The sequence below is a fragment of the Epinephelus lanceolatus genome, chromosome 21, assembly GCF_041903045.1.
Source record: "Epinephelus lanceolatus isolate andai-2023 chromosome 21, ASM4190304v1, whole genome shotgun sequence".
Classification (NCBI taxonomy): Eukaryota; Metazoa; Chordata; class Actinopteri; order Perciformes; family Serranidae; genus Epinephelus; species Epinephelus lanceolatus.
In genome coordinates this window covers 22,875,897-22,898,762 of record NC_135754.1, presented here as the reverse complement: position 1 = coordinate 22,898,762, position 22,866 = coordinate 22,875,897, and the positions used below count along the sequence as shown (strand labels likewise).

At 40.8% G+C, this 22,866-nt stretch overlaps 1 protein-coding gene across 1 annotated transcript in view; it reads left to right on the top strand.

Annotated features, from left to right (window-relative positions):
• Positions 1-9,591: 9,591 nt before the first annotated feature.
• The window catches only part of LOC117259840 (voltage-gated delayed rectifier potassium channel KCNH4-like), a 67,979-nt gene continuing 54,704 nt past the window's right edge, over positions 9,592-22,866 (top strand). Inside the window, exon 1 of the mRNA XM_078163264.1 lies at positions 9,592-10,251. Coding sequence (XP_078019390.1) covers positions 10,176-10,251 — 76 coding nt within the window. The 5' untranslated portion in view covers positions 9,592-10,175. The remainder of the gene's footprint in view (positions 10,252-22,866) is intronic.

The following is a 22,866-nucleotide window of genomic DNA, read 5'->3' as shown; positions in this document are numbered from 1 at the left end:
AACCACTTTTAAGTGATTTACTTACTCATTCCTGCATCCACTTATCTGGAGCCTGGTTGCAGGGGCAGCAAGCCAAGCAAAGCACCCCAGACATCCCTCTCCTCAGCAACACTTTCCAGCTCCTCCTGGGGGACCCCAAGGTGTTTCCAGACCAGACGAGATACGTAATCCCTCCAGTGTGTTCGGGGTCTACCCCGGGGCCTCCTACCAGTGGGACTTGCCTGAAACACCTCCAACAGGAGGCGCCCAGGAGGCATCCTGATCAGATATGCCTGAACCACCTCAACTGACCCCTTTCAACATGAAGGAGCAGCGGCTCTACTCTGTGCTCCCTCTGGATGTCTAAGCTCCTTACCCTATCTCTAAGGCTGAGCCCAGCTATCCAATGGAGGAAGCTCATGTCGCCCGCTTGTATCCGCAATCTCATTCTTTCGGTCACTACCCAGAGCTCATGACCATAGGTGAGGGTTGGGACGTAGATGGACCAGTAAATCAAAAGCTTTGCCTTCTGGCTCAGCTCCCTCTTCACCACGATGGACCGGCATCACTGCAGAAGCTGCACCAAACCGCTGATCCATCTCATGCTCCATTCTACCCTCACTGGTGGACAAGACCCCGAGATACTTGAACTCCCTCGCTTGAGGCAATAAATCTCTCCAAACCTGGAGTGGGCAATTCACCAGTTTCCGGGAACCATGGCCTCAGATTTGGACTTGCTGACAAAGACAAATTTCCAGTGGCTGATTAAAATCATGAGAGTTTTACCTCAGTTCTTGGACACTCCCATGATCTTGATCATTTGATGTATGAGTATGTAGGTACATTTTCTTTTTCACAACAGAGAACGTTACAATAGAATAAAGTTCATTCGGGTTAAAAAAGAGCAAACATTCTGTGGGTCCACAAAGTCAAATAGATCAACTTCAGGCTTTATACTCTATGTCTAAGTCTCTAATTTGAGACTTACTCTTCCATTTTATGGCTTTGAGAGAGAGTAGCTCATGTTCACAAATATTGATTGAACTTTCCTAGGCCATGGAAATAACATAATGGAATTTTTAGTTTAGGTGGTCTCGTAGTCTTACAAATATTGACCCTGCAGGATGCTCAGTCTTTGCAAAATCTTTTAGCGTGACTAAAAACTCACATCGTCTTTAGATGTGAGAGGGTGTCGGTCTTTTCAAAGTCTTCTGGTGTCTTATCGGCATGAATATGCAAATTATAGCTTTAATTAATCACGATACATAATTTCTTGGTGCTGTCATTTTACAATTTTTTGCACTTCTGACATCTGTCTCTAGAAGTGTCGTTTAATTTCAGCCAGATCTCTTTACTAAATTACCATATTCAGATAGTAGCGTTGGCCTCCTGCAGTTTCTGCTCTCTTGGGGTCCAGTGGGCCTTTTTAGACCAGATGAGCTGATTGATGGTAAGATTCATTATAGTGTAGACTAATGATTTCCATGACGGCAGGCAGCAAACACAGGGTTAGGTTGTATTGCCTTCCTGCGTTCACACAACTTCTTTCCTCAGATTGTGCTTGATGCCAGGACTGTGTTGTCACCACTAGGGGGAGATATTCATATATGTAAGACTTGTACAGTGGCTGTTCATGCTGTTTACTACAGGTCTTACTGTGTTGTTGTAAATACAACAGTGGATTACTGCTCTGACTGTTTATCTGATTTACTGGCCTCTTATTATGAGTCAGAAAACATTAAACCACAGACTGTAGGAGTGTAACAGATTTCTTTAGTGTAAATGCAGCAGAAAGGTCATTTATACTGGCAGATCAGAGAGAGAGGAGACTTACAGTACACTTACAGGAGTAATTATATCCATCTTATTGCTAAATTTTATCAACATAATATGCTGAATACTAAACAAGCCCACGTCAGCGATGGCCCCCTTACTCTTGTGTGTTGTTGCATGGCACGCCTCGCTCCCGCAGGTCCCTCTCTGTTCACAAAGTGGGCTAATATTTATAGTAACGTCCCATTTCAGCAGAGATTTGACACTGCTCGCACTTTATTTTGGCTCCATACTGTGATCAGACCAAAACAGGCGTAAAATAAAAATAAGCCCCAGACCAAATGGCTAATTTTCATGAGATAGTGGCTCAAGGCTGAGATGATGTTTTCCTCTTTGTAGATTTAAACAGTTAAACAGTGACGTTAGGTAAAGATGTGAAAATCTGTCATCTTTACATGTTGGTACAAACAGCAGTCAATTAATAAAATCTCCCTCCAGCACCTCTAAAGCCCACTAAGTAACTCACTATATGTCCATTGTTAAATCAGTATAAAACAGAAGTGTAAAAATGATATGTTGTGGTTTTACCAGGTTGCCAGGCAACCAGTAGAAACTGCCCTTGGCCAAGATATTGTCCGGCACATAACCGCTCGTAAAATTGTGAATTGTTCTTTTTGCACAGTTTATTCATGGATCAAACAAACCATATATAACATGTTAAAGTGGTGTTGTGTTGACGCCGCTGTCTCAGTGACAACCACATCACTTTTCGTCAGAGCCTAGCAGCCACCACAGTTTCCACAATTACTTCAGTTGTTCTAAGGGGTGGGAATCACCAGAGGAACCACGATACTATCACGATATTATCATGATACTTAACTCACGATACAATATTACTGCAATTTTTAATGTTGTGATATGCTGAGTATTACGATATTACCTTTTTTTAAACTATTAATTATGTACCCAAAGGAAAACTTCTATTTTATCTAGTAAGATAAAGTTTTCAGTCTGTTCATTACAAGTCAGCCAAGCAGCAAAATGTATCTAATGGACCTAAACAGCAATTGAGTATAATATTCTAGTACGCTACCTAAAGTTTAATTTGTGTGTGTAGCTAATATTAATAATTTAAATTTTAAAAAAATTGATAGCTACAAACGAAAGCACTATCCTCTTCCTGTTTTGGTTGCGCTCAATCGCTAACGCACTTTCTCTGTGCCATAAATTGAGCCTTCATTTTCTAAATGCTGATGGTGTCATTATTCTACCGTCATTACATTTTGCAATCGTTTTTTACTTCATAATGATGAGTTGCAACAAAAAATGTTTCTGTTTGCACTTAAACTTGTGAGCTTTACAGGTGCTGGTAGGCAGAGTTTGTTACCTTTTGAAAAGAGCGAGGCTAGCTGTTTCCAGTCTTTATGCTGAGCTAAGCTAACTGGTTGTCGGCATATTTGTTTTTTTGCCTTCACACATGCGACAGCTGTGGCCAGAGGCATTGTGTATTCAGGTTGTCTGTCCATCCATCCAACTCTTTCTTCTGTGTGCGATATCTCAGGAAAGTCTCACAAGAATTTCTTCAAATTTGGCATAAACGTCCTCCTGGACTCAAGAATGAACTGATTAGATTTTGATGGTCATTGTGATCTTGCGTCTGTCTCATTGCTGTGGGCGCAATATCAGAGGGAATTTGGCACCAACATCCACACTGAATATGTGAAGCATTCAGGTTTTAGAATTTGTATCTGTACTTGAAGCGTGGTCAGTTGTCATGGCTACATATAAGTCCGTACAGACATGGATGTAAACTGTGGCCGCAACTTGACAGATTGGCGGACGCATCCAACAGCGAGGCGTTAGTTCTAGTTTAAGTTAGCTAAATGTTAGTTTGTGAATTTTCATGTTTTAATCTCAGTTCAAGAGTAACATTTTGACATAAAAGGTTACCCAGAATTTTTGCTTGCTGTTTATAAACATGCTAACCAGTGAAAATGAAAGTAAAAGTCATCCCCAGATTCACTCTCATTTTTCCTCACAATCTATATCGGAAGTACCACATCCCGGGGCAGGGGGGCTGGAGCCTATCCCAGCTGACATTGGGCGAGAGGCAGGGTACACCCTGGGCAGGTCACCAGACTATCACAGGGCTGACACATAGAGACAGACAACCATTCACACCTACGGCCAATTTAGAGTCACCAATTAACCTGCATGTCTTTGGACTGTGGGAGGAAGCTGGAGTACCTGGAGAAAACCCACACTGACACGGAGAGATCAGAAGTGTTTCCCCACCCTGGGTTTGAACCTGGAACCCTCTTGCTGTGAGGCGACATGCCATCTGTCCATGGTGGACAGCAAAGATATATTGGGTTCTATCCATGTTTGCATTTTTTCGGCACCATGTCTCTTGGATGCCTTCTGCTTAAGGTCCGGCATGTGGTCGCTACCTTTTTACAGTGCCCTGACCTCACCTGAACGCTGGGCCCATAAACATCCTGGACACAGAAAATAAGAATTAAATAATAAAATCCAGGCAGAGGGCAGAGTCTCTGCAGAAAAATATACCGCCACACACTTCTAGTGGGTCGTAAGTGATGATTGAAAGGGATTACTTCTGCATGAGTCTTTACATTTTTTATTAGGACAATCCTGCATAGTGTATCTTTAAATTGTGAAACATTTGATTTTACAAAAGCTGTCAAACACACGACATTCTGCCTTTTGTGATTTTTATATTCTATATTTTGATGTGTGCGATTCCAGAATACAATAACACAACAGCACGTTAGATAAATAAAGCATGACTCCAGTGCTTTATCTGTGCCTTCACCATGTTTTCATTTATTCATTACAGAGTGTGGTCTGTCTGTGGTCAGTGTTTAGTGAGATGATGTGTCTCTCATCCTCACGTGCATTGAGGATTTACACACACAACACACAGAGAGCTTCTGAGCACATCTGCTCAGTCATGATCTTGATTCAATGTAAACAGCCGAGATCTGAGAATGGCAGGCTGGATTTCTCAATGGGTTTGCTGAAGGAAGGAGGACGTGTTTAATTGAGAGGAGACGTTGCATGTTGAGTGAATGATGCCGGCTATAGAGCTTATCTGTCTTACAGTTTAAGTCTGGATTAGAGCTGTGGATTTTCACTGAGGTCTAAAATGGTAAATAAAAGCAAATATTTGCAAATGGTTGAATTTTCCCATTTTAAATAGAGTAAAATCATCCAAAAATAAATTCTGGGTAAGAGCCAGGAGAGCTGAGAACTGTGGGAAGTGTAGTTGGGATAATATTTCACCTTGCAGCCAGTGCGTCACTCTGTCGTATTAGACTAGTAGATAGTGGGCATGTTTAATGGATTAGCCTCTTTATTAGTGACAAGCAGAGATGGATGAACTACAAGACGTAAGGACAATGAGAGGCCATTAAAAATAGATAGCAGTGATGGGCTGCCAGGGCTTGAATAGGATCCGGGAGGGAGAACAATACTTTCTTACAGTCTGAGAGCCAGTCTTTTACTTTCACTGGCTGTGTTTTTCTCTCCCTTTTCTCCAAATGCAACTCACCTGTGTTGCCAGCTGGATGGGTTAATTGTGCATTTTCAATCACCTTTTCTCTCCAGCATTTCCTGACTGACAGTTGACGAGCTCAGAAAATTGTCTTCTCCCCTCATTCAGAGACAGAATTTATCAGAATCTTGCTGCTCTAGCTGCTGAAAACAAAACAGCATTAAACAATGGTCATTATCACCCACCACTTCCTTGGCCTGGTTATTCTCGGCTCAGAGATGTGCAAGTTGCTGCCGGCACTGTCAGTACAGATCAAAACCAAATTTATTTTTCCCCCTAAAGATTACAAACTTCATTTGTGGCTTGAGGAAACGCCCACACAGATGCTGAATCTGCTCAACTTCTCCCAGATTACAGACGCCCCCACAAGAAACTTGTGTATTTCTATTTCGTTTTCTCATCCCTTTCTGTTTACTTGACTCCCAATTTGCATAAAGCTACACTTGGTGCATGGTCTCGGAGATATATTGTGAAGATTTTTTTTTAATAGGCATCGAAAGACTAAAAATATCCAAGCTTCAAACCCATCATTTTACAGGTAGGTTACTTCATATCTTCCCACAACACAACACCACTTAAAACAATTAGTCTTGACTGCCATGCTAATTTGGAGTTGAGGGTGCTGAGAGGTACAAAAAACAAAAAAAAGCTTCAAAATGATATATTGTTGTTGGTAGGGATTCCAGCTCCTGGGTAAATCTATATAACCTGAGTGCCATAGTTGGATCTATCCTCGAGCTCCACATAAATCACAGTGACAAAAAAAAGAACAATTTCACCTCATAATTCAGTAAAACTCAGACCCTTGTTCCTCTTGGTAAAACAACTCCTGTTTACTTTAAAATAAACAGAATCAACTAAAAGCACAAGCATAAAGCTGTGGGTGTTTTATAACAGACAAATTATTTTAATACATTACATAAAGACCATATTCAGCAGTGATGGATCTTCCTGTAGGCCAGGGTTCTTCAACGTTTTTCAGGCCGAGGATCCCTTAGGTCAAAGAGAGATAGAGCAGGGACTCCCTACACACATAGTTGCACTTGAGATAATTCTCTGAATATTTTTGGGTCTTCGCTCATTTGCCCATGCCTGTAGCTGCTAAGCTAGCACTAGTTGTAGCAAGGCTAAGTACGTTAGCCTCACCCTCTGCACTGTCATTGGTGATTTTCTTCCTCATAAAGTTACATAATGATCCATTGTGGCTCACAAGAATGTCGTAGACTTGAAATAATAATGCAGCCAATTGGCTAATATTTATTTATTTATTTAATTTATTTAACAGGGACAGTACACAGCTACTTAGCTGCGTCAGAGTTAGCTATAAGCTAATTTTCTTCTGTAGTCCCTGGGCAGGAAACAGAGAATAATTTATCTTCTAAAAGACACAATTATATAAAAAAATACAGTGACAAAATAGAACATATTCATGGCACAACGGCTTCAGTTTCAGTAGTATGTAAATGTTAGCTAACTAGTTTACCTTGCCCTTATGGACAAGTGCCACACACGGATTCAGCGTTAGCTAGCTCACATGATTGCTCAAGGATTAATGGCTAACAGTTAGCTTATCATTAATGTTATGTACTGTCAAAATAAATATGTTTTCTTATGAACAGGCTGATTTATCTTTGCTAATAATGTTTTGAATTCATGTCAATGTGTATTTCCAGACATATTTTAATTATTGGGGGGGAAAAATAAAACTTAGATTTATAATTAAGCTGCTAAGTTAGCAGCAATTGTAGCAAGGCTAAGTATGCTAGCCTCACCCTCTGCACTTTCATAGGTGGTTTCTATGGGGAACGATGTTTCAAAACAATCCACTGTGGCTCACAAGAATGTCTACACTTGGAATAATAATGCAGCCAATATGTTTCAGTAGTATGTAAATGTTAGCTAACGATTTCACCTTGCCCTTATGGACAGGTGCCGCACAGGAATTTATTGTTAGCTAGCTCATGTGATTGCGCAAGGATTTATGGGTAACAGCTTATCATTAATGTGGTGTACTGTGTTAATTAAATGGGTTTTCTTATGAATAGGTTGATTTATCTTTGCTAATATTGTGTTGAATTCATGTTAATGTGTATTTTCATACACATTTTAATTATTGGGGGGAAAAAATAATTTAATTTAAATTTAAACATAAATAAAAATGACTGTAGCTGCTAAATTAGCAGCAGTTGTAGCAAGGCTAGGTGTGTTAGCCTCACCCTCGGTGCATTCAGTGGTGATTTCTGAGGTGGACGCTGTGTCAGAGTCTCTTGCTGTTTAAGATGCAAAACCTTTGATTGTAGCTTACAAGGATGTCGTACACTTGGAATAATAATGCAGCCAGTGTCTCAGTGGTATGTAAATGTTAGGCCGAATTATCTTTGTTGACAATATGTTGAATTCATTCATTCATTAGTTTTACATAGCCGCTTATCCTGTTAGGTGTTGCGGAGGGGCTGGAGCCTATCCCAGCTGACACTGGGCGAGAGGTGGGTTCAGCCTGGACGGGTCGCCAGACCACAACAGGGCTGACACATAGAGATAGTCTTTGAACTGTGGGAGGAAGCCGGAGTACCTGGAGAAAACCCATGCTGACATGGGAAGAACATGCAAACTCCGCATAGAGGGGCTCCCCCACCCCAGAATTCAAATTCCCCGCCCAGGGTTCAAACCAGAAACCCTATTGCTGTGAGGCCACAACGCTAACCACTGCACTATGCAGCCATGTTGAATTCATGTAAATGTGTCTTTTCTGACATATTTTAATAATTGCAAAAAAAATTAAATAAAACTTAAATTCAAATTTATCGGCGACATAAATGGCCACCTTGGGCACCACCAAGCAGCCAAAAACTGCAGTTCCTATAATGGCCACTTGAGGCTGGCTCCAGAAGTGAGTCAATCCCCATAGACCCCCATGTTAAAATGCCTAACAGAAGTTTACAGCCTGGTATAAAAAAAACAAAACAGTTTTGGTCTCTATAGCTAAGATGATGACGGCTGAAATGCTGAACTTGAGGCTTCAAAACAGGAGGTGATGTCACGCCACCCAGAAAAAGATGGTGCAGCGACAAAATCCCTATCACCCCAAGAGACTTGTTTTGACTTTTAATCAACAACAACAACAAAAAAATATAGAATTTTGAAAAACTGAACATAGGGCGCAGTACAAAAAAGCAGGAAGACAAAATTTGCAAATTGGTACATAAGGTATTCTTTTGTTTATTTATCATTATTTTTTTGTTTGTTTGTGTTTGTTTGTGTGTCTCATTAGCTTGTCTGAAATAAATATACTTATCATTATTAAAATTTTTAGGGGGATGGGGGGCTTGTCTAGGGCACCAAATGTGCTTGGTCCAGCATTGATACTTCCTGATTCAAATAATAGGACATCTCAAAAACCCCCCACTACTTATCAGGTTTCTTAATATAGTTTCCAATAATTAATATTTAATGACTGTTACATCGATTAAATTAATAGTCAGATCATCTTTCCCCCGATTACTGTAAATTCTAATGAGATTACTGTTGACAGAACTCATTAACAATGTACATGATATGATAAGCAGTTGTCCCCGTTACTTGACGATCCGGAGGTATTTCCCTATCGGCTAAGCCGTGTTGTTTGCTTGGGTCAAAGTGAGTTAAGACATGACTTAACTTTGGTGTGTTTAGCATCAAGTCCTCATGAAAAACATCTCCAGGCTTATCCTTTTAATCCGCTCTTAGCGGCTTTTATCCCGGAGCCTTAATTCTCTCATGAGGATACTGTAGGGGCTGGGAGGGCAACAGTGACCAGCTCCATCCAGCAGAGACAAGTTTGAAACAACAATACTCTAGGAACAGTATTTTTAGGGCTACAGTCTGTCCTCATGCGGCTCCTTCACTTCACAAAGTAGAATCTCAATTTCTTCCCGCTACACACACACACACAAACACACACACCTTCACAACGTCCCTTGAGACAGACTCCCATGACAAAACACAATAGCAAACACAGTCCAAGTGAATACAATAGGCGGCATTGACCGGCACGCAGGTAATCCATCTTTCCTTGATTTGCAGACATGCACACAAAAGCCATGCGTTGATAGTGGCACTATGGGGTGTAATGGTGCTGTCAGCTGCTCCGAAAGCATCCTCCACCCCCCCCCCCTCCTCCGCTCTCACTCCCTCTCCCTCCCTATACCCCCACCACAGATGAAAACAGGTCCCCACAGAGGATGCCAGCATCTCATTGGCTGGGATATCACAGGAGTGGATGGGGAGCAGGAGCGAGGGAGAGACAGAGAGAGAGCTCAAGAAGATGCAACTACTCTGGCTCAGCATCCTGACAGAGCACTGAGCTGAGGGATGCAAGAGGTGTAGACACATGTCATTTTTGTCTTACAGATTCTCAGTCGTCCTATAGATGGGAAGCGCTGTGGACTTGCAGGATAACTTCCTCCACGCTGCTGCTGCTGCTGGAATGATCTCTCCGGCTGAAAGACAAGCAACAGCTGGGCTGACTGATCTGAAGCTCTTTGGATCTCAGCGTCACCTGGACTTGATCCCTCCTTGTTGACCGAGCAGCTTCTGGTGATCGCTGCTCTTCATTTTTACATATTTTGGTGTCACACACCTGAATCTCTGCACTGTTGGCGTGAGCTATTTTAGTCTGCCCAGACTGCACTGAGGCGTCGCTTGGAGAAGGGTGGACAATTTTACTGTAAATGTGTGTCCCTGCGACCGGCGCCGGACTGTCACCCTCAAAGTCTCCCACACCTGCTGAGAGCCCCTGGAAGCCACCTGCTGTGCCTCTGGGATGGTGTGACGTCCAACCAGCTGTTGGCCGTCCCACATCTGGGTCAAGATGCCAGTGATGAAGGGCCTCCTGGCCCCGCAGAACACCTTTCTGGACACCATCGCTACACGCTTTGATGGCACCCGTAAGTACAATAGAAAAACTCTGAGGACGAGCTGCTTTGGCACTTGTAGTTTGACTTTTCAAAATGAGTTAAAATCGGGTGGCCTAGTGGTTTAAGTTGCTGTACATGTAACTGCAACATCCCAGGTTTGAGTCCTGCTACTCCGCTGTGTCCCCTCATTTCCTGTGAGTTCTCTGTATCCTAGAAAATAAGTAAAAACAAAATGATTAAAGGTCTTTAGGCAGTGAAAGGATGGCTGTCATCACAGGGAATAAGACTTGCAGGTTGAAGCTGAGTGTTTTCTCAGTGAGAAAGCAGCTGGCAAAAAAAAAGGTTCCCATGGTCATGACATTCCTGGAAAAGTTATGAAATTTGTGTTTTCCAAGCCTGGAAATGGTTTTAATATGTATTGTTTGGGTATAAAAACATGTCTAAGGTGTGACCATTGAAAACTGACTTGAATCACGTGAAACATTTTTGTCATATGCAGCTAGTTAGCAGACGCTAGCAGCTTGCTAGTATTCAAATGCCTGAGAAGTGCGTGTTTAATAATGTATGGCTATCAAACGACAAATATAATACATGACTTGAGAGGCAGAACCCAGTCACGCTGGATGTGAACTCTTCACCAAAGTGTTGGTAACATGGTGGAAGCAGCTCTGGCGAGTTATGCGAAAAGGAAAAAGCATCAAGATAGCCAAAAGGCTGCTCAACAGGCTGCCAGCGTCAGCGCAAATGTCATGCCTGCCGTAGCCAGGCCAGGTGACATTACGTCTTTGTGGCTTATGTGTAGACACAAAGGCATTTTATTTCGTATTTAATGCTACATTTGTGCTTCACACTGGAATAAGAGCCTCATTTTTGCACACTATGATATCCTAACTATTTTAAACTACTTGAATAAAGTCAAGGAAAAGGGTTAAATATGAAAAAGTTGTGAATGAATTTCCAGCTTGAGCCTGAATCCGAGCATCTGTTCTGTGGTCAGTCCCTGGTGCTCTGTATCTGAACACCGACCACCACCAACTGCCTGCCTGAAGCCACATCTGCTGCCAGCTGCAGTGGGATGTACAAAAAGATTTTGTTTGCACTTTTACAGTAAAGCACAAGCACAAAAATCGACCTTCAGAAATCATGTTGTCTTTTCACATTTGTTTCACACAGTTAGCTCCCAACTAGCCACTGCAGCCATTAGGCAGCGCTGCCATTTCTGCTTGACTTGTGTCTCTTATTTTGTACCTTGTGCCACCTCAGGGGAGGTCGTGGCTCATTGTAAACAAATACCATGGGGATGTCTGTGTTTTGTTCGCTCGTCGATTCAACCTGCCCTCTCCCTGCTAATCGTGGCGGCCTGAACGAATCCCTGGCTCGCAGTTATTCTCTCCGAGCTGGTTTCGACTTGGGGAAATAAACACAGTGAAATTGGTGACATTACTGTGTAATTGATGTGTAGGGTATGCAATTATAGCTTTGAATTGTGAGTCAGGCATTCTAATGAGGTGTTAGAGGAGCTCTCAGGAGCTTAAAACACACCGACACGTTGCTCATCAGGAGCTGTTCTCATATCTCAGCAGTGGCTGGAGTTTAAAACAGATGAAAAGACATTGAATCTAGAGATGACGTGGGTAGTGCACAGTTCAGCTGGAGGAGCAGGGGTCATGCCCTCATGTTGCATCAGCCCTGCTGAAGAGTCCTTGAGCTAAACATGGACTCCCTGTCGACTCCACAGGGCTGCTCTCTGGCTGAACCTCATGTCTGACCTCCGAGAGTGAGGGAGCATGAGGGAAGAGAACACTTCACTTTAGGGCTCACTGGGCTGCAGGCAGCGAAGTTCTCCTAAATTTCTCTTGTAGTCTCTCCTAATTTTCTGATAGGAGAAAAAATTAGAAAAGTCCAGATGCACCAAACAATTTTAACCACCCAAACCTGCTCTTACCCAGGTGTTCTAAATGATGAATCCTGCTTGATCATAACTAAATTATTACCACAGGTAACGCCCCCTAAATTTTATTTAAGAGCAGGTGTTGTTCTGCAGTAGTGAAATGAATATATTGTTAAATAAACTTAAAGGTCCAGTGTGCAGGATTTAAGGGGATTTAGTGCCAGAAATTGAATATAATATTATATAATAAGCATGTTTTCTTTAGTGCATAATCACAGATTATATCTACATAGGGAGCAGGTCCTTATCCACATAGTCCGCCATATTGCACTGCTGTATTTCTACAGTAGCCCAGAATGGACAAACCAAACACTGTAGTTAGCAACCCCTCTGCAATGAGCCGAGCATTGTTGGAAAAACACTGATTTTTAAAGTAAATATGTGCTAACGAGTGTTTTTATCAGTTTAAATCAACGGGTCCATTTGTTGTGGAGAGGAGGAGACCTCTGTAAAAAACCTCTTGAACAATGAACACTGAGGGAATTCTAGCTGGGAGAAGTTTCAGCTGGTTACAATCTGCAGTCCTCACTGCTAGATGCCACTAAACCCCCATAAATCTTACATCTCATCCCCCCTAAATCTTGATTTCAGAGCCTCAGCACTTTTGTAACAGAAGCATTAAAACCCAACAATGGCAAAACATTTGTGATGCTGTAAATGGTGGAGTGGTGTAGGAAGCATTCAGACCCTTTAGTAAAAGTCCTGCAAAATGTTACTTAATACAAGTATGCAGATACAATCAGTATAAAAAGGAAAGGTGCTCAATGCAGAAGAAATTGAAACAGTTTAAAAAATCGAAATATTTAAAATGAAAAAGCAGCAAGTCCTCACATTTGAGACGCTGGAAGCATAAATACGACAATCATGAAAATGATTATCAAAATAGTTGACAGCCAATTCATTTTCTAATCAATCAACTAATACTTTGGCAACCTGAAACAGCTCAGCAGCCATTCACCTGACTCATCAGACCGTTTTGTGGGATCTCTAAAAACACATTCTCTGTGTACTGTAAGGCCTGGATGGCCAAAGCATCTAAAAACAATATGTAAGCCATTCAGAAGCTGAATGCACACAGTATCATCCAAGGGCGTTTATAGTCTTAATTGAGATCATTGTATTTCTGTAGCCCACCAATTTAATAATCCAATCAGTATATAGGCTATATATACACTCTAAAACATATAATAATCTAATTTTGATTACATTTTCTTATTATTATTTTTTATATAATGTTCCTTAAATTTAAAACTTGTTTCTTTGTATTGGACAAACAAATGTTTTTTCTCTTATCTTGGTAAACTTAACTAAGAGAAGACAGGGTGTAGGTCCTTAAAAAGTCCTAAGATGTCCTTTTTTTAATATTAGGCCATAAACAAGTAATTCAATTGTCTTAAATTTGAATTTCTGAGGTCTTAATTGCCACAAACATTTTATCTAATTTCATTTATCCATCTTTTAATTTCTTTTTGTCCAAATGAGTGAATCTCTTCTGCGTGAAAGTCCACATTTCTGATACTTACCTGCAATGCTTGACTACGAAAAAGATGATTTGTCTAAATATCACTCTTAAATTTGGTTAAAAGTAACTTAAAAAGGTCTTAAACTGCATTAAATTTAAGAGTCTGATACCTGCAGACACCCTAGAAGAGCAAAAATCAGAAAACCCTGGTGAAATCCAGAAATTAATGGGAACTAACAAATTAAGCACAAACCATGGATACAAACAAAAATAAGAGAAAATTTGTTCCTATATCTCTTACTGTGTGAGGCCTAATGTCTTTTCTAATGTGTAACATTAGAGGTGTCACAGGACTCTTCCTCTGCCACGTGTGGTTGTATTTCAGCCCTCACCATCAACAGTCCTGCAGCACTGTCGTAGCTCTGGACAGCTGAGCCCACATCCACCACTTTTACAAATTTTACACTGCTACAAACTTTCATATTTTCAATATTCACAGCGACCACTTGATATCTGCTCTACCTCAGAGGAGCAGAGTGTTTCTTCTTTCTCCTGCCTGCTTTTGGATAAGTAACCAAGTAACTGCTGAGATGAAAATGTGTCAGGAGCAGCAGGATACATCTCCGTGCTCCTACACTTCCAAGCCAAAGGCTACCATAAGGCTGTGGCGCCTAGAGGAGTGGCCATGACTCAAAATAGCTTCCTTCCTGTTGCCGGGGCGACAGGGTCCCGCTACTTGACATGAATGATGCTTGAACACTTTGGTCTTTGAGAAAAAGATGGTCCACTAAAGAGAAAACACTTGAACTTGCTTACCAATCAAGGACTTTGAGAGTCCAGCTGGTCTCTTGTTTCGGAAAGGCGCATCTGAAAACAAGTGGCATTGTGGGTCGTGCAGCTGCGATCGCTTGTTAGTGTCACCTCAAACTGCCTTTAACCTGCTGGTTTTTGACTTTCCTTAAAAACAACTTGGCTCTGTACACAGTCCTAAAACTTCAATAAGATGCAGTATTTGTTAAATGTCCCTTTAGTCAGAAATGTGTTTTGTGTTTTGTGTCTTGTTCTTCTTCTTCTTCGATGTTTGAGCCTCACTGTGCAGAACACGACACAAGCAGATTGTGTTTACGTTCATGATCTGTGACACACACAAACTAATTTGGAATTCAATCATGCTTCAGTATACAACAAACATAACTGTTGTGTTTTATTAAAAAACAATATGAAACTAATAATTCCTCAGAGTATTCTTAAATGCAGTGGTGGAATGTAACTTAAGACATTTACTCAAGTACTGCCTTAAGTACAGTTTCATGTACTTGTACTTGTGTATTTCAATTTTATACATGCTTTTTAATTTCTACATTATATTTTTGAGGTAAATGTTGAACTTTCTACTCCAATACATTTATTTATGAGCTTTAGTTACTTTGCAGATTTAAATTATTTATACAAAATATAAAATAAAGTGTTAATATAATAGGTTGAGCCACCCAGCAGTATATAAAGTAATTAAAATGAGCTCCATCTTAACCAGCTACAACATTAAAGTGAAGATATCAGCGCCTCAATGATCATAATCCAGTAATCTCTGAAATTGGCCCATCTGCACAATACTTTTGGTACTTCAATCAAAATTACATATTTTTTCTGATACTGTGATGTTGTTTGTCAGACTGCATTTGTTTTGGTGTGACTTATAGCTATCAGCCGTACAGATGTCTGCCTTCTCTCCAATATAATGGAACTAGATGGCACTCAGCTTGTGGTGCTCAAAGCGCCAAAAATATACATTAGAAAACTCAACAGCAATGTCTCTTTCCAGAAATCATGAACTGATTACTCCACAGACCTTGTTGTGAGCAGTTTCATGTAGGAACTATTTTCTTCCTACCAAACTACACCCACCACACAGAAGGAAGCGTGCATCCACTCGTGCTCGTGACAGCACAAGATAAACACAATAATGGCATCTTTCTCGGCTGAGCTGTAACTTTAGCTAGCTCAGTGTTGCGTGTGTTTGCATATTTTTGCGCGTGTGAGTGTGTGAATCTGTCTGTCTACAGCTAATCTTGTAAACTACTGGACCAATCAGCCTAATATTTTGTGTCCACATTAATGACTGTATCTTCAAAATCCTCTAGTAGTTGATTTTCCAGAAACCAAGCCTTACCGTCTGTTGCAGGACACATTTTGGCCTTCATTGTGACTCTGAGTGTCTGTATCTGTCTGTCCGCAGCAAATCTTGCAAACTATTGGACTAATCAGCCTAATATTTTGTGTGCAAGTCTATGATTGTACGCTCAAGGATGTCTCATGGTTGCGATGATTCACAATTGTTGAGAAACCTGTTTTATTGACTGTTCTATACTGTCATTAATAGCTGACTCCTCACTCCTCTTAGTCGGCTGCAGGTTTTCTGGAAAGCGGCTAAAAACAACTAGCCTTACCGTCTGTTGCAGGCCACATTTGACCTTCCTCATGACTCAAAAACTGACATGCACAGAAAAGTTTGGTCTCATTTTGAACCGGAACACCTGCATATTAATACCATACCTGATATGTTAAGATCCACCAAAGTTAAGCACGTTATGAGATGATTAAGTCAGTTGTTTTTTTCTAATCGTCGCTGCCATCTTGACTGTAAGGGAGCTGGGAGGGACATTTCCACTGGCTGCATTTTCGGCACTCCAGCTGCCATAGCTGTGACTCTGATTTGTCCCGTCTGCCACACAGCATTTTTTTTTTGGCCTATTTTAATTGTTTTTATTGTTGTTATTCACGACTTTGTTGTGCTGTAGCCTACAGACAAAGTTAATACTGTTAAAAGTCCAGTTATGAATTAATTAAAAGATCAAATGGATCACGTGAATTGAGTCCACTTTTCTAGTTGTATACTGACGGTCTGTCACTTATTAATGGAAAATAACCTTTTTTTTCTCATACCAAATCCCCTAACACATCAAAGCACAATGTACAGATAATAAAATACCTTCACAGACATGACATAACAAACCTTACACAGCCTTGGAGTACGTAAAACATGATGCCTGTCTCCTATTTTCAGTCACATCAGTTAAAAAATGTTTTTAGATCAGCAAAACGACAGAAAGCAACACTGCTGACGGAGCAGCCACACATCTCATCTAATGTGTCACTCAAACATTTGCCTCATCTGCTGTTTACAATAAGCACAATTTATATCAGACAATTATTTGTGTAAACATCATTATCCTGTTGCATTTTATTTTACAGCATGTCCATATAATTACTCAGATTGCTTCCTCTATGCAAAACAAGACCACCCCCTGCCTTTATGCATAAATATAACTACTGTCTGGGACGAATAATAGAGCATTTTGGTTTTAAAAGCTCTCTGGGCCATTATCTATTGTGCAGCTTATATGCCACATTTTCATACCATCAGGAGGTTTCAGTGTAATTTCTCCAGTTTGTGGCTCTGAGTGAGAGTTGCTCACAAATATTGATTGGACTCCGCTCCACCTTAGGAATAACATTTATAAAACCGAAAGCAATTTTAAGCTGATTTTAATGTAACAGTTCCTGGACTGAGAAAACTGCTGGTGTGTGGCATTACGTACAGACTCCCCCTCACTATAAGCTAAATGTCAGAACAGGTTAAGTCAGTAACCTTTGGTACTGCAGAGCTCAGTATTTGGCTCGTGGCAATGTCAGCGTTCCTGTTCCCTAAGGATCTGTGTGCACGTGTGTGTGTGTGTGTGTGTGTGTGTGTGTGTGTGTGTGTGTATTTGAGTGCCTGCTCTCAGGGCTTTGCGTCTGTACTATATGTTGATTCTATATGATGTTTCCATATGTTTGTGATTGTATATTGATCCCTGAAGTGGAGTTCTCTGAGGGCAGCACAGATGTTGGTTGTCACGCAAGCGAAAAACTCGACCTTACGGTTTCCCACTTGAACCACCACTCGTGTGCCTGTCATGTATGTGTGTCCATTACAGCATACATGCCTGTCCTTTACACCCATCCCCACCTCCCCCAGCTCCTTTACACGACCTCCCCGGCGGTGTTTTCGCATTGACAGCAGCACTCGCCCTGTGGGGCAGCGTAACCACAGGGCAGCTGCAGGCAGAGATAAGAAGTGGGTTTATTTTTCCCCCAAACACTTTTCTGTTAAAAGACGAAAGAAGAACCAAAGAGGAGACAGGGAGGACTGTCAGATTGAACCTTATGGAGCTCATTGTTACACAGCTGATGAGCGGGTCTTTAAAGGCCACAACACTGCAGACAGAAAACCAGCGGATAGCTGAAGCTTTTGTGTGGCTGCATCCTTTGCTTCTTCTTTTGAAGCTCCTTGTGTGTTTTACAGGTTTGATGTAGGCATTAATTTGGTGACGTCAGAGTCTTTAAAGGGGACTTATTATTCTCATTTTACTTTTTTGTTACTTTTTTGTTGTTTTTGGTTTTTAATTGGAACAATTAATGCTGTAACCCTTAAATGTTATTTTACGCTTACGCCTTTTAAATAAAAGGTATTATTATCCATGATTCTTAATGCCCACACTAAGAAAAAAGCAATATAGATTTTTTTTTTTTTTTTTGCATTTTTTTGCATTTTTTACTTCCTTTGGGCAGTAATAACAAAAAATTTGGGTTTTTTCTAACAGACCCCATAGTTTTTAAAATATTAAATGGTTGAGAAGTCACTTTTTGGTAATTGTAAGACAGAAAAGAAGAAACAAAAATTAAAAACCATGTGCTGTTATAATGCCAGTTATATATTAGTATACCAACATATATTAATTTGTTACCATGGAATTAGTAGTATTACCAGTACTCGTATAATGTCCACAGATTTATTGTAGATATTTACCATTACAGTACTTAAAAAACATCTCAAAAATGGTGAAAAATTATGCTGATTTTATTTTGTTTCATCAAGTATATAATGGAATAGCATTACATATTTGGTATCAACAACAGTGAATATTCATCTTTTAAAAAAAAAAAAAAAAAAAAAATTGTTAATTTATTATCTTAGCATCACTACCTTTACCGTAAAGGGTAAATCGGACCATTCTGACCAGTGATTTGATCCATACGACCCTGTGCCAATCAAATGTACACACTAACCATTGTAAAACCTGTCGCAACCAATTACTTGAGCTAAAAGCGAGTCATCAATAGAGTGTTCCAGGATAAAGTCCTAAAATGTGAAAATGAGTTGGCATTTTACCACTCCTGGTTGCCTCGTCTCGAAATCAATGGTGTCTTTAAAGGATTTTTGGTTAGATGCCTGAAGTAAGGTCTAAGGTTTATATACAGTTTCTATCAAAATAAATGCACTACATCGGTACAACGCTGTGAATTGATGTTGTTTTTCTTCAACAACAAACACACATGGTTGGGTTTAGGCAACAGAAACATATGGTTAGGTTTCAGAAAAAAGAACAGGGTTTGGCTTTGTAATCTTACGGGGCGGAAACACCACACTCTCGGATTAAGGTCAGTGTTTGTTGGACCCACCTGCCTCACTCGGACATTCACTGCCTTAACTTTCGTCCTTGTTCCGCGGCGTTTCCCCCTGACACTGCCGGGTCGGCCGTGAATCATGCCGACCTTAAAGGACGCCTTGTTTTTTTTGTTGCTGCGAGTCACTGCCTAAGCGCCAGATTACGTCAATTTCGAAGTGAGACTGGACTCTAATGAGAGACTCATCGTTGATATCATAAATGCATTTTTACTATTTCAAGCCAAGTTTCCAGTGGCTTAAAAAAGCCACAAAAATGTTTGTGTATGTTTTCAATTATAGTTCTTAGAAAGGAAATTGGAATCAGCCAAAATCTGAATCAGCAGGTCAGACTGTAGCGATCAATACCCCAAAAAGTTGGAAATCAGAATTGGCCAAGAAAACTGTGACGGAAAGTAGCAAAAGTAAACAAAACAGAAGTAAACAAAACGAAACAAAGCAAACAAAAACATTCACCTCATTATTTTAAACTTTGGCCGCATTTAAGACAAAAAGACGTACATGTTTTCAATGGCCTCTGGTTGTTTGTAGAGGTTTCCTTCTTTTATTTTGTACAGCACTTTGGTCAACTGTGGTTGTTTTTAAATGTGCTATAGTCAAAAACTTGATTTGATTTAATGCGAAGATCCAAAGAAAGAAAAAGAAGAAAAAGCGTAACAGGTCCCCATGTTGAGATCATTCAGTAATTACAGGATCTATGGTTTGGTACCTGGCTCCTCCTAAATATATGTTTTTGAGTGAGACACTGAAATCTAAATCTGCTCCTGATGTGCAGGTCTGCACCTTATGTGGGATGCTCCGCCTCCATCAGCGTGTGAATGTAGGTGTGAGTGGGTGTGAGGCTTTGTGAAGCACTTTGCTCCGTTCTCAGAATAAAGGCGCCACATAAATTCAGTCTTTTAGGCATTTTGGGATTCAGATCACTGAGCATAGATCCTTTTGTCCAACAAGCTCTGAATAATCAGTATTTGGTTAAAATGGTCTGATTGATCACTTTTCATTTCAAAATAAACACAAAGCGATTGATGATTTCCTCATGCCTCTTTACCACACCGGTGACCTTTTCCCCTGAGAGCCCACCTCTCCATGCACTCTCACCCATCTGCCCCAATAAGTAATTACATGCTGCTGGCTGGTAATTAGCTGGTGAGGCAGTGACTGAGCCTCATGGGCTTCATCTGTCTTTTATACGCTGAGGAACTTGTGCGACATGGACACGATGCAGGCTGCTTGCTGTCAGCAGTAGCATGTAGCGTCATCATGTCAGATTACAGTAGTACCAAGTCAGCACAGATGTGTAATTAAGGAAGCTGGCGCAGCGGAGCAGCCACTCAAAGCAATATCCCTGAGAGGATTACGGCCCTCAGAATTGAGGCATTGTCACAATCACACACACAAGCACGCACGCACACACACACACACACACACACACACACACACAAAGTGTTTATCAAGTGGGGTTCATGTGGGAGCTGGATTGCTTGCTTATAAAGTTACCAGAGAAGTAATAAGTATATGTATGTAGAAGTGAAAGTGAAAGCTGTAAGTGGGGTTTTAAAGGGACAGTTCACCCCAAAATCGAAAATACATATGTTTCCTCTTACCTGTAGGTTGTTTTGATGTGAGTGGTGGAGTGGTGGAGATATCGAACATAGAGATATCTGCCTTCTCTTGAATATTATGGAACTAGACTGCATTCGGCTTGTGTTTAAAAAATTCAGCAGCAATGTCTCTCTCCAGAATCATAACTGTATTACTGCGCAGAAGTTGTAATGTTAGCTAGCTCAATGGTGCTTCGTGACCTAGCAGTAGATGCATGCTACCTTTTGCGCGGTGATACGCTTGGCAGGTGTATTTCGACAGAAAGAGAATAGTTCCTACATTAATCTAATCACAAGAAAGTCTGTGGACTATCTTGAGTAACCGCAACCCAGTCTCACTTCGAAATCCGGTGCTTGGGCAGTGACTTGCAGGGTCAGACACCAAAGAAAAAGATGCACTTTAACGTCTGCATGATTTGCGGCCAGTTGCCATTATAGTTTTGAGAACAAAAAGAATGAAAGTTGAGGCAGCGAAAGTCCGAGTGGGGTAGGTGGGAGTGGTGGTGGATGGGTCCAACAAACACCGACCTTCACCTGGGAGAGCAATGTTCATGTCCCGTAAGATTATAAAGCCAAACCCTGCTCTTTTTTCCTAAACCTAACCATGTGCTGTTGTTGTTGAAGGGAAAAAAATGTCAATTTGCAGAGTTGTACCAACGCAGTGCATTTATTTTTAAAGAGACTGCATGTCAATGTGAAAGAATCTTCTCATCTTGAAAGAAGACAATGCATGTAACAGGCAGGCTATCCTAACTTTAGTGGATCATAACATATCAGATATGGAATTAACCTGCCGATGCCGTGGTTCAAAATGAAACCAAACCTTTCTATGGATGTCAGTTTTTGAGCCATGACAAAGGCCAAAATGTGTGAAACAAATATAAAGAATGCACATCCTCCGAATTAATTTATTCCAATCGGTGCTGACATCAAAGGAAAAACTTAAGAAATCAGGATTTGTCGCACACGATGTATTGCTGCTCCCGTGCTTTATTCCCACAACAAACAAATAAGCAAAAATGTGGCCTGCAATGGATGGTAAGGCTTGTTGATTTCAGCCGAGACGCTTTCCAGAAACTTGTGGCCTCCACCGATGGATTAAGAGTGAGGAGTCAGCAGTCAGTGACAATTTAAACCACATTTTTCAACAATTTGTATCACTGCAACCATGAGCAGTCCTTGAGCATACAATAATAAATGTGCACACAAAATATTAGGCTGATTGGTCCAATAGTTTGCAAGATTCACTGCGGACAGACAGATACACACACTCATGCATACATGACCAAAGGCATGATTCCCACCAGGCTTATGCCAGGCAGAGATAATAAGCTTGGGTGGTTACTGTTTCCGCCTCTGTCCAGCCAAGTCTCAAACTAAAAAACTGACCCCACTCGATTTAAATCATTTGAAAAAAAAACTCAGTTTCTCAACTTGAATGAAACGACTGAATCATGCAGATAACACCAGTGACTCATCTAATCCACAGTGTAAAGCAGCACAGTTTGCATTCCTCCAAACGCAGCACAAAAGTTTTTTTCCCCTTTGTGGCTCGTTGGTTTTAATACATTTTTTAAACGTGATTTACGACTACACCTGCCCTTGACCTATTTGAAGGACCGATTTAGGGATGCTGAGTAGAGATGTACCTATTCTTAGGTAAACATTACATAAACCAGAGATGAATGCAGTTGCTCTCTGACACTTGCTGGCTCACTGAGTTTGGGTGTTAGAAATTTATAGAACATGAAAAAGAGGGCATGTTTTTTTTTGTTTTGTTTTTTTTTCCAGCATAGGCTATCATGTCATGTTCAGCCATTGTTTCTAGGGCGATCTTTTTTTTTAGATGTGAAAAGGCAGAGACAGAGTACCAGAGCAGTTTGTTCACAGCTGTGACTGTATTTGCTAAGACTCTTATTAAAAAGCAACAGTTATCCGTCTCTCTACATGACACAAAGATGTGCAGCAGACATATAGAACAGAAACATCTCCATTTTGAAGTGTGGGTAACAGCTATAGTAGCAAAACATAGCATAGGCATAAAACCTCCTCTGCTTGTTGATGGATCCGACTAATGCCTGTCTCTTTCAATAATTCCACAGTGACAGTTTAGTTACTGCTCACT